The sequence below is a fragment of the Diplotaxodon limnothrissa genome, linkage group LG15, assembly GCF_057381915.1.
Source record: "Diplotaxodon limnothrissa isolate DT_005_m linkage group LG15, D_limnothrissa_male_GT1.1, whole genome shotgun sequence".
NCBI lineage: Eukaryota > Metazoa > Chordata > Actinopteri > Cichliformes > Cichlidae > Diplotaxodon > Diplotaxodon limnothrissa.
The window spans coordinates 35,971,169-35,983,916 of NC_140610.1; the positions used below are offsets into that span (position 1 = coordinate 35,971,169).

A 12,748-nucleotide genomic window follows, 5' to 3' on the forward strand; every position below is an offset into this window, starting at 1 on the left:
GGGACAGAAGCATGAGAATGAGTCGGTGGGAGAAAAAACTCATATATAAATAAATAAGGGAAGGATGCCACTGTTGCTACACAGAGCGAGGGGCTTAGTATTCTCCTGAAATCCAATTGGTCGGCTTGTTGCCATGTGCTCAGCAGACAACAGAGATGCTGCTAACAAATCAAGGAAATGTTCTAATATTAGACTGTATGTATCTAGGCAGCAGGAGTCCCTGACCTCTCAACTCCGCCAGCGTTACTTTCCACTTCACGGATCAGCATAATGAAAGAAGTGGTGTGGAAGTAACTGGTTATAAAAAAAAAAAATGTTACGGCACTATAGACAAAACAACCCCCCTCCCCTCACCTCCACCACCCAAGCGCCCTCGTGATGTCCCAGCCAGCACAGTTACAGTAATGGGGAAAACAGATTCATGTTCTCTCTAGAATTTTTGTATTTGCCTTTTAAAGCATTTTGCTTCTACCTACAGTTTGCACATGGTGTTGATGAAACTTATATATAAGCAGCAATGCAGAAAATCAGGTCCATGCATTAAAAATTAAACAAATTGAGTGCTGAGGGGGGAAAAAAAATAAAGATCATCTGCAATTGTGCCCTATTTACATTTGTGGTATGACTGATGCTCAGTCATCTCTCTAATATGTCTTAAATTACACTACTACTGCATTTCTAGCACATTCAACAGAGTTGGGACAGTTCCTTGTTCTAGATGAATTTGTGCTCATTATTAAAAGCAGGAAACAGAAATATTCATATCATAAATATTATTATTTAGACTTCATAAACTCAAACATTGTTTGGTAGTTAGAAAGGGGTGTGATGTATTTGCCTTTTTTCTGTTTATTTGGAAAATATGATTTCCTTAATAATATCAACCATTTTTAAAGATGCATTTATCTAATATGTTCATTATTTATCTTGCTTATCGCCCTTTTATGCAGTCAGTAATAGGCATCAGATTCGATGCATGCAAAAGGTCTGAAAAGCATTTTCCTCTTTACACATGGCAGGTATTATTTACTGTGATGTGCTCTGGTCTGCCTGTGCAGGGTTGTATTCATTTCAGTTGTGAATTCTTATCCAACTTTAAAAGTGGGATGAGGACAGATAAAAAAGAAAGACAGACAGAAGAGTAATCTGAAGAAGTAAAAGGAAGTTGAAGAAAGAGGTAATAAAGAGGGGTAAGGGGAGTGAAGGACATGCAAGGCTGAGAAAGAGGGAGCAAGCATAAAAGGGGGATGAGCAGCACTGGACTGAAGTTTGAAGGGTGAGGGGGAAGGTTATTAAGGCTTGCTGTTTTTAGTTGTGACAGGCGATTGCTTACACAGCTGGCTATCTAGCTGAGAGGGAAAATGAGGCATTTGTTAGAAAAAGGAAAACATTGGAAAATAGGCAGTGAAATAACCCGGTGTTTAGATGGAAAGAGTTAACAGGTTTTCATGAATATTTATCTGCAGCCTCCGGCAGCTCCAGTGACCTGGTTAGACTCAACGTCTGGCCACAGCCCTCATGGCGCCTACATGGAAAGTGAGAGAGCGGTCTGAAATGAAAGACGATTAAACACAAGACTAAACCTCACTCAGCTGACTGCCTTGTGCTGCGGAAGAGGCGTAACTGCTGATTGTCCGGGTATGTAGACTCAATCTTACAAATCAATGAGCAAGACTGCTTAAGAGTGAAATATACAGTCTTTATCTCCTCAGGTGCTTGTATTGCTAGGCCTCATTATTAAATAATGCTGATCACAACATTTTAATACAGAGACTAGAATACACCTTTGACATAATCATCACACTATAATGATCTTAGCTTATGTATGTTCCCCCATCTTCTCCTACACAATTGGAGCAATCGTGATGAAACATTGCTTAGGGCACTGTGAATGCCATCATCTATACTGTGTATACAAATACTTTATACAGATCCCACAAAAAGTTCAGTTGAGCACTGAACCAACATGTGTGCATACTGCACGAGTTTGCTAGTTAAAGGAAATACACTGAATGAATTTGAATCATCGTCTATCTCATAGATTCCAATTTTTCCATATAAATGAGAAATCTCACACAGAAGTTAGTCATGGAGTTCCACAGGGTTCTGCACTAGGACCAAGACTTTTTAGGCTATGCGTGCTTCCCTTTGGTAATGTTATCAGAAAGCACTGTATGTTTTTATCTATGAAGTCAGATGAGACAATCAGGAGTACTAACAAGGATTACAGAGAGAGACCCTAATCCTCAAATATCATCTTCTCTTTATTGGGTCTATATTATACCAAGAATTGAAATTAAAATCCTTCTCCTTGCATACAGAACTATTGTGTTCCATCATATCTTAAATACCTCAAAGTACCACATTATCACAGTGGAACGCGTCACACTCAGACTGGAGGGTAACTTGTGGTTCCCAGAATTTCTAAATGTAGAATGGGAGGCAGGGTTATCAGTTACCAGACCCCTTTCCCAAGCTCCCAGTTTGGATTCCTTGACCTCAAGGTCCAGGTCAGAAGTCAAGTTTTTCCAAAAAAAAATCTTGCAAACTCAACTCAAAAAGGATGTCACCTAGAATTTTTAAATTGATACCATCTAATATCAGCTTTTTAAAAAACTGTTCAAACGGATTAGTCCTGTTTATCCCCACTCGAATGTAACCGTGTAGCTCCATAGTTCAGTGGTTTACCTGTTTGTCTAATTAGCAAAAGAGCTCTCATTCAGTTCTTCTGGTATTAAAAACAAAAAGATTATAGCTGCCAACTCAAACATGTGGCACTCCTTGCTTTGAAACACCAACACCCACAAACTTTTATGTAAATATGTTTATTTTAGACAATAATATATATATATATTTTTTTTTTTATAACAACATAATGCACAGCCAGTTAGTGCAGACTATGACAGTTAAGGTTTACACATCAGTTAGCCAGGAAAGGAAGACCACAGAGCAACATTCATTCAGTTCAGTCACGCTGGACGATGTGACATCCATGTGATGATTTTTGATGACATTGGGGTATAACTGTACACTACGCCACTGTGTGTGCGCATGTGTATGGAAAACCAATAGATGTATTTTTTGGATGTACATTATGTGGTAATGATGTGTTGCCCTTAATAGTAAAATATTAGTGGTGTGCAAATGATAAATGTAACATCTCAAGGCATGTCATAGAGAAAATAAACATATCTTAGAGACCTAAAGTAAATAATAACCATTGAAGAATCTTATGGAAATATAATATTCTCTTAACAATATTTTGTACACTGATCAGCAACAGCATTAGTATCCCGGCTCTGACTCGTCGGAGCCTGAAAAGGGATTTCTGGCAACAGGTTTTTTTGGTTCTGTGGGTTTGTGGAGGCTGACTCCACATGTTCTTGAGCTGTGCCTCAGCAGTTTTTGTGGTGTGAGAGTCTAAATTTTGTCTATCAAGTGACATAAGCCAAATCAAAGCTGACCAGCTAAACAAAGTATATTAACTAAATAATCGAATTATTTTTCACTTCACCTGTCGGGTGTTTATGTTGTGGCTGATCAGTGTAAATGGAGGACATGGCAAACTATAAATATGCGTTTAAGTAAATTCCAGTGGAGCTTTTCACAGCTCATATCCAGTTATGTTTGCTGGTGTGTCTGCCCCAGTTAGCGGCTTTGATCGTGTCAGTCTGCAGGCCAGCACTTGTGTGGGCTCGTGGGGCTCCGTGGCTGGGCCTTTGGACTCCCCTGAAAGACAACATAAAGGACAGGGCTACATTTTAAAGGCTTGATGGTAACGATTGTATGCATTCACTTCATCGCCTTCCCAAGAAGACCATAGCTTGCATGACTGTGGTGACACCTAAAGGGGGCAGCGGTGCACCTTCATTTAGTGCAGCCCACACCCTAACTATAGCTTGGAGCACTGCAGCGGAACTGATCCTACCACCTTTAAATACAAGAGGCATCATTCACTCCAAGTTGTTTATAAGTGTGACCTAACTTTAACTAACTCGCACGCTTTATTTATTAGATTCAAAGGTGATTTTACAACCCTAATTTTAAACTTGGCCAGCTACAATGTGAAATCTTGCAATATGTGCATTAGGGACACTGTAGGTTGCATAATATAAAAATAGCTGGGAGATGGGAGCTGATAACCAAAAAGTCTCAAAGTTATAAGGCGAACACGGGGGATTGGGGTCGGCTTTGTTTTGTAAAGGAACCGCCTGGCTTCTCTTTGAAGTGCTGAATCGGTTCTGCTGACGTTGGATGACTTAATCGAATTGTACTGTACTTTACAATCAGATTTGGCAAAAGGGAAATTCTCATGATGTTTGGCCCAAATCACTGTATTATAGCGCTCCAAACATTTTGAAGAGACTTTCTTTGAAGCGGGCCCGCTCAGAAGAAATAAACATGTTGATTTGGTTAAAAATGATAGCTTTTGTCATCAGATGTAGCCGTGATGTCGCATAGCCTCATTCAAAGTGTGTAAAGTTGAATTTTCTGTTTACTGCTGGTGTGATTATTAGAAAAGTGAAGCTCAGTGTTTCCCTGATGGAAAAAGAGAAACTGTTTTAAAAACTATTATAATTTTGATTCTTGAAAGTGGTCCTTCTTAGCTGATAAACTTAAGCAACAATGCGAGCATCACAACTAATTCTAGCCACCCTGTTCATATATGATGGGCCAGACTTTGTGAAGAAGGCTTGTGGCATTTTATTAGATTTTTATGCAGAAGGGCATTATTCTTGTCACAGGGTGGCATGTGACCTTTATACAAAACACACAGTGCTTGTAAATATGCTGTGTTTCTTGTGTATTGTTGCCAAGTCATTCATGAAATCGTTAAGATTTGTGAGTGAATCCTGACTTTGAAACTGCTAGTTTGGATACCTCTCCTCTAGACTAAACTTGGCCTCTGTCTGGTTTGATCCCAGGAATTGCCAAACCAGTTCAGTCCAGGCCCTTTTGGGCTCCTTTTATGGTGAACGTCCTAGGGAAATGTGTCAAATGTGGTATTAAGGAGGGGAAGTTTGGTCTGATGTTTGAAATATCTTTCCATTTTAAGTAGTTAGAGAGCAGGTACATTCTCTTAATAGAACAACATTTGTTTTTCCACTGCTAACCTATTACAGCTTTCTGCCCTATTAAAATTAGGTATAGAGCACAAGAGTGACCAAACTTTTTTTTTTTCTACTCATGTTCTCCAGTGAAGTCTGAGAAAGTCCTTCAGTAATGAATTTTACGCCTTGAATCGAGCCAACCAGCTACAAGGTGAATTGTGACCAAAAAAAAAAAGATTTGATTTGGATAAAAAGAGTCAAAGATACTAAGACTGTGCACCTAATTAACATTGGAGGGACTACTCATCCCATAAAAATTAAAAATCCCAGTTTTCCACAGCAAATTACTTCCAACAATCCATCCATACTCTTTCACCTACCCTTATCAAGGTTGGGGGGGGGCTGGAGCCTATTCCAGCTACCATAGGGCAAGAGGCAAGGTACAAGGTCTGACGCAGGGCTAACACAGAGACCGACCATTCACACTCACATTCACACCTTTGGACCAATTTAGAATCATCAATTAACCTAACCCTACTAACGGCATGTCTTTGGACTGTGGGAGAGTACCCAGGAAGAAACCACAGGGAAAACATGCGAACAGTGTTGTATGTGTGGTGAGTTTTATGGCTCATAATACTTATGGAGAATATGAATGGGACTTTTACTTCCTGATCATCACTGTTACACTCTATAGCAGTGTGCAGAAGTGTTTCCTTAACTGTTACATTTACTTTGGATGTTGAGCGAGCCTTGCTTTTTGTTCTCCATTATTTTTCTTCGTTTGCGTTCGACTTTAGTTTGGCCATGAACATACGGTGCACTAATCTACTGCTGTGAAGGAGGCAAAAAAAGAAATAAAAATATTGTTCAACTGTTTAAACGCCTTTGAGTTCTGCCTCCAATACTCAGCTGTCCCTAACAATTCTTACCAGTTTAATTATTCACACAGTGTGACAAGATTATATGGCGATTATGCGGATTTTCCCCTTTAGCCTAAAATAAATCGTCTGTATTTGAGAAAGTGGAGAAGAAGGAGTCGGGAATAAACCAAAGTCCATCTTTGATAATATGAACTCACCGCAGCAGTCTGGGTCTTGGCATAGTTCATATGAGCGTAGAGTAGCACAGCTGTGTCGTTGTGGGATGCCTCCAGTGCGATGGACAGAGCATTGCTTCCATCCTGCAGACAGACAGCAAAGATGGAGAGAGACACATGAGTATCCAGGAGAGCTTTTCAACTAGAGCAGAAAGCTTTACAGTGTGAGAGCAACCATGTGATACACGTTACGCACAGTTGCTCTGTTTTCCAGTTGTTTGGACAGTTTTGTTATTTCTTTTACCATCATGCACCTTTGCTTAACCAGTTAACTATGGGACTTTTATTGCTTTATGATACGTTTGACTGTTTATAATACAGGAAGACAAAATGGTCAGTTTGGAGTTATTTGTTGGCCAAAGAATTTAAAGTACAGTGTCTTGCTACCTTCAGTCAGTGTCTGTTTGGTTTTATGATCCTTTTTAAAAACCAGTCACACTGCTGTCAGTATACTTATCCTTATTTGTGATTGGTCAGATGCTGGCAGCGCCACCGTTTTCTTTTGAACAAAGAGGGGAAAGTTGATAACTAGCTTCATGTGACCATTTATCCTGACTGCTGATTTTGGGGTAAGTGAATCCAGATTTCGGAAGTTACCCTGGGTATGTTGAACTCGCTTCATCTCCTCAGTTCCCAGACATGTGCAGTCTGGGGGATGCTGCACAGCGGTCAACGTGGCCAGGTCCCAGCTTTCATAAAATGTGCCAAGAAATTCAAAGTGAGCCAAAATATTTTCTCATTTTAGACATTTGATAGGTTTTCTAATATGAGCTTGTTAGATTTGCAAATCGTTGCTTTCCCTTTACATTTTAAACATGGTCCCAACATTTGAAAATGGGGTTTGTAGTAACAATACTGCTTAATATAACAAGTGAACTGAAAGTAAAAATGGTTCTGCAGTCGTTACTGTATCCACTCAGCCTTGCAGTCAAACTTTGTCACGCAGTTTTGTGTTTTCAGCGGAGAGGGGAGGTGGGGGCTTTTCCTTCCACCCCCTCAGTCCAGCTGTGCTGTACTGAAACACAAACCAGGAGCTGCTTGCACCAAATGGCCAACTCATTCTGGCACAGATGTTAATGCTCAAATATCTGTCTGTCTGGCTTCTCTTCAAGCATCTACAGAAATCCACTGTAAAATCACTTTAAAACATACAAGTGGGGAGAAAAGCAGGAGTGTTGAGCAGACCTTTGCTAGCGTTAGCATTTAATGCTGCCAGATTTTTGTATTTCTTTATGGGTTAAGTGGTGAAAAATGCAGAGGACCAGTGTAATGCCTGCAGGACATTGTGTCTGAAATCTGCAAGTGTGTTTTAGATTTTTTCCTCTGGGGTCCAGTCACTGCGTTTCCTCTGTACAGCATCCGTTTTAGTCTAATCTGATTGTAACACCTCAGCTTTCTAAGAAGAAATAGAGAAAAAAGGAAACTACACAGACGAGCAGTTTCCTGAGAAGAGATTAAGCCAAATCCCAGAGAAGAAAGCTCCTGGATGTTTTTTGGCAGCCATCAAACAGCTGGCTTCAGTGTTAGGCTCATGTTTCTGTCATTGCATGAGCTAGTTCAAATGCTTAAATTGTAGAAGTCTTACGTTATCCACAATGGATATGTCGCACCCGGGCTGTTCCAGGAGCAGTTTGACAATCTCAGTTCGGCCGTGCTCACTGGCACACATCAGAGCCGTCGATCCCTCATCGTCCTGCACGTTGACATCGGCTCCACACTCGAGCAGCGCCCGCACCATCTCCTGACGCCCGTGGCTGACTGCTAACATTAATGCCGTCTGGCCTGCCTGCAGAGGTAAAGAATTTTAAATGATTTGGATTAACGAGGAAGCTTCTGCCATTTAAAGCTTGAGTGTTCAGAAGACTTCAGACTGCTTTATTTTTGGATAAATGGCATTCCTGCATGGTGCACTGTTTCCTTTTACTGCTACTGCCCAAAAACAACGCTCACATTTGAGCACCGTGCACTTTTGGTCATTCACTCATTTACTACTCCTCATATAACAGACAGCTGTTTACTCAGTAGCAGGCAGTAAATTAAATTCTAGACACATAATTTGATTTTGCATCGTCACTTGCAGGTGCAGTCACACAATGCTAATTTTTGCCATCTATGAGCTGATTTTTTTTTTTTTAAAGGGAGGATGTCTCCCTAAAGTCCAGCTACAAGGAAAGCTGGCACAACTCAATACACACCGTACTTGAGAATCAAGACGGCAGCTTTACAATAAGTATACAAGAAAAGTCTTCTGGCTGTCTGATTAAGCACAAAACTGATCCAAAATGTAAATATAGAAAAACTGCATTGCGTGACTCGTGCTTAATTACCCACAGCAACAATAACAAGCAGCAGTAATTGGTTTTATAGACAGTGATGCTATAAATTCGGTCCTATGACTTGGCAGCGGAAAAACCCATCAGGCGCTGTGTCAAAACACATACACTACTCAGCCTGATTAGATCAGCCGGGGAATGAAGAAGACTTCAAGTCAACGGGTTCTCGTGAGTGGCTTCTGTGTCATGTTAGGCTCCACATTTGCTAAATCTAATCTGAGATATGCCCAATCACACCTCAGGTTTCCAGATTTAAATGCAGTATAGTAGTTTATTACAATAAAACAGCTCCACCTCGAAATAAACAGGGAATAAAGAAATTACAGTAGTCTAAAAACAAATTCACTCATAACATTATTTTTTATTTATTAAATGTTAATAAGCTTTATAAATCCAATTTGGCTGCTTCACGTTTGCCCTTTTTTGTATGGTTTTTTTTTATTATTATTCCAGTTTCTTGTGTTCAAATCCATCTAAACTCATTAAAACAAGCCCACAGAGCCAAGACTGCCACATTTAAATGATAACACGCTTCTGGCTGATGGAGCCGACTACACATTCACAGAAGCTCTTTGTGTGCATTTCTAGACATGTTGCGCATTCGCATTTCTCCAGGGCTGAGGTTGTTTTTATTATAAAAATAACTAGTATTGGCATGTTAAAGTCACATGAGTACTAAAACTTTCTTCCACAAATTGTTCCCATCAAATCTTGTGGAATTTCAAAATAAAACGAACAAAATAAATGAGAAATACAGGATATAAGCTACTAGCATACGAAAGAAATGGCTGCTTCCAAATATCTGCACATTCATGTGGCATGTTTGTCCACTTTAAGAGCTGGATGATGAACTGCTGATGACTTGCCTGGCTGGCCTTGGCGTTGACATTACCCTGACTGAAGAGCTTCTTGACCACAACCATGTCCTCCTCCTTCTTCACAGTTGACAGAGCAGCCAACATGATGGCTGTGTAGCCCGCCTTGTTCTGCTTATCCACAGAGCACACACCTGTAGGAGATATGCTTATCACTTATTGAAGCGTAAGGACAGGACCGTCAGCAGGTATTAGGTTAGTTGACCAGTGAATAACACTGAAATGCCAATGAAAATGCTGTCACTATGTAAATAGTGTATAAAAAGTAACAATATATTCCAAAGATGGCGCTTTAAATACATTTGTTGCTCATGACTGAGTAAAAACGAGTTTTGCTGTGGTGGTATTCTGATTATCGTTTCTTTAAAAAGATATCATCAGATTAGGAAAAGCATAATATGTTCAACTTATATTTCGATCATGTATATCAGCACTTTGGCTGAGACTTTATGTCTTTTAAATGTGCTATATAAATAAAGATGACTTGACTTGACTATATACACATGGTGAAAGTCTTTAAAAAAAATTAGGTGTGTGCAAGTAACCAACTTTGTGATCACAATAACTCAGAACAAGAACGAGACAACATAGGATTTTCAAATTGATACCACAGGTCCATCTATTAGGAGGCTGTCAACTGTCAGTATTATTTATTTATTGATACTCTTGGCTCTGCATGATTATGTAGAGATGGTATATTCTTAAGAGGGTCAACTCTGGCTGCGCGCACAGCAAACCCACCCTCTTGCTGTTTAATTCAGTTCTGTTTTATTTATACAGCGCCAAATCACAACAACAGTCAACTCAAGGCGCTTTATATTGTAAGGTAGACCCTACAATAATACATACAGAGAAAACCCAACAATCATATGACCCCCTATGAGCAAGCACTTTGGCGACAGTTGGAAAAACTCCCTTTTAACAGGAAGAAACCTCCGGCAGAACCAGGCTCAGGGAGGGGCCAGTTGGAGTCGCAGCAGATGGCTGCCCCTCCCTGAGCCTGGGAGGCCGTCACTCCCAGGCTCAGGGTCGGCCAGATGGCTACAGCCAGATGGCTCCAGATGTTCAAGGTTGCTCCAGATGATTGGCTGGTCCTTGCAAACAGAAGGTTTGCAAGGACCAGCCAATCATAAGCAAGCGCGTTGTAAAGGAAGCTCGCCTTCAAGCGAGAAGAGTTGAACACTTGCAGTGCACACGCCATCAGTTTGAGTTATACATTGGATGATCTGAAGGGCTGTCCCTAAGGTTCAGTATAACATTTACAACTATTTTGAGATATGAATCATGCAAAGCTACTCTAGCGCAATAAACACAAGGAGCTAGAAATGAGCGTTACCGTCCATTTTAAATTCCCCTTTATATCTGCCTCAAACATTCATTATTTTAAATGTATACACAGCCCCACAGTGCAAACAAGAAAGTTCTCCTTGACTGTTAGTTAATTAAACAAAAGGATAGTGCTACACTCACTGAAAAAGCAGGTTTCAGTTCATTGTTTACTTCCTGTGGCTGCACATTAAGTGTGTGCTGTTTTTTGTTTTTCTTCCCATGAGGCATGGTGATAAGGTCGACAGGAATTATAAACTCCAAAAACCAAAAACGGCTGATCCTGCCTAGCATAAAGTGGACACAGAACCACATGTTGCCTGATCTTATCAAACCTCAAATCAAGATAGTAACAGTGCGCAAACATTAAATTCAAGTCAGGATTATCCTTCTCTGAAAGCTACTGCTAACCTGTGTCCAGCAGCAGCTCCACCACACCAAAGTTAGAGTGAGAGACGCTGTAGTGAAGAGCTGTATTCCCATTGCCATCTGTCATGTTGACTACGTGCTCCAGCAGCATTGATGACACCTCGGAGAACGCCATCAGGTAGTCAGAGACCCGCGGCGGCTGAGCCATCTTCGCGCTGGAGATACGAAACCACTCAAGTTGGACAGTGTGTGTGCTGGAGAGCTGGAGGTGAGGACGGGAAGTGATATATACTTATAAACTGCAGACAAGTGCCTGAAGTAGATCGGCATACAGCATAGACACAAGTAAAACTGCTTTTGTCTCAAGTTTTTAGTAGCCAGTTAGACCCAGTGAATGAGTTTTTCTTTACATGATGGCTGTTTTTCTACAAGGCACACTTTAGCAGTGATGAGGTTAACAGTTTACCCCCCAGAGTTCCTACCAGGCAGTCATGAATCACTAATTCAAGAGACATTTGGCACTTTCTCAGAATATTTTTGCTATATAATCAAGAGAAGGAGCAAAAAGTTTGATTTTAAACACTTTTGCATGATTAAATATTGCCTCACTGCAGGCGAAAGCGTTACGTGTGTCCCCTGGAGGTAAAATTGAAAAAGAGGAAAGCAGGGACGCACCACTTCCTTACTCTTCAGTGTTTTGAGGTCATCGTTTAGGTGGTTCTTCAGAATGAGACAGGCTTCTCGCATTTTTGAGCTCAACTCAAATCTGTGACAAAGCAGACAAATGTGTGAAGTTGAAACACAGAAATAAAATCGCATTTAGAGGATAAGGCCTTTTGTTCCCTCCATAGATTACACTCTAAGTCAACAAAACTACATTTACTTTCATTTTCATAACAACCCACTTTTCTTTCACACCATCAGATGAATAATTTGCAGCTCTCAGCGTTTCCTCATCAGTGTCACTCTCATCCAGGTTAACGTTTCTCTCCTCCTCTGACGTTTCTTCCTCCAAAGCTGCCTCATCTTCTTCAGTGCTGTCCAAGCACTCGCCTTCGACACTTTCTCCAGAAGAACTCCCATCTTCCTCCTCTTCTTCCTCCTCTTCTTCACTGGATGTTGATTCATACCTGGAAGAGCCAAATATCTCAAAAATCTCATCTCTGGCTCTTTATTTCTCATTTGTTAAGCCTGTCACCTGGTCAAAGTGTCATTTCCCTCCTCGAGACTACTTGTCGCCACTTATTTTACTTTTGCAGAGGTAAAAATAAAAATTTGGTTTCACATTACAGTAACTCACCCTCCATTTAGAATACCAACAAACTGCAGGCTCTTCTTGCTGCTGCTGCGATTCTCCCCTGCGTTATTCCCGTCTTTCCTCTTCATGATTGATTTCAGCAAACCTGTTGCCATAAAAGAGGGGGGAAAAATAGTGAAAATGCTTGTGCATGAGCAGAACGTGTCTCACACACAAGCAGAAGGTTCAATGAGAGATGCAGGCAGCACAGTTAGGCTGCAGTCAATCAGCATTAGTGATGACAACCAATCCACAGATGAGCCATTCAGTTCAGTACTACATCTCCCACTAGCAGCACACTCGCTAAGCTAACATAGCCTGAAAGAGGCTAGCAGAAAAGCAACAAGTGCTTGAAGCCAACTGACTCAAGCCATCCAAACAACCTTTATTTGTATGTT

The 12,748-nt window shown here is 40.7% G+C and overlaps 1 protein-coding gene across 4 annotated transcripts in view; it reads right to left on the reverse strand.

The window, feature by feature from the left end:
* Positions 1 to 2,824: 2,824 nt before the first annotated feature.
* The window catches only part of kank3 (KN motif and ankyrin repeat domains 3), a 43,873-nt gene continuing 33,949 nt past the window's right edge, over positions 2,825 to 12,748 (reverse strand). For all 4 annotated transcript variants that reach the window (XM_085372217.1, XM_085372216.1, XM_085372218.1 and 1 more), the window contains 8 exons: positions 12,354 to 12,456; positions 11,959 to 12,183; positions 11,729 to 11,819; positions 11,096 to 11,315; positions 9,346 to 9,492; positions 7,736 to 7,932; positions 6,133 to 6,234; positions 2,825 to 3,729 (listed from right to left, as the gene is read on the reverse strand). In XM_085372217.1, the coding sequence (XP_085228343.1) occupies positions 3,667 to 3,729; positions 6,133 to 6,234; positions 7,736 to 7,932; positions 9,346 to 9,492; positions 11,096 to 11,315; positions 11,729 to 11,819; positions 11,959 to 12,183; positions 12,354 to 12,456 (1,148 nt within the window). In that variant the 3' untranslated portion in view covers positions 2,825 to 3,666. The remainder of the gene's footprint in view (positions 3,730 to 6,132; positions 6,235 to 7,735; positions 7,933 to 9,345; positions 9,493 to 11,095; positions 11,316 to 11,728; positions 11,820 to 11,958; positions 12,184 to 12,353; positions 12,457 to 12,748) is intronic.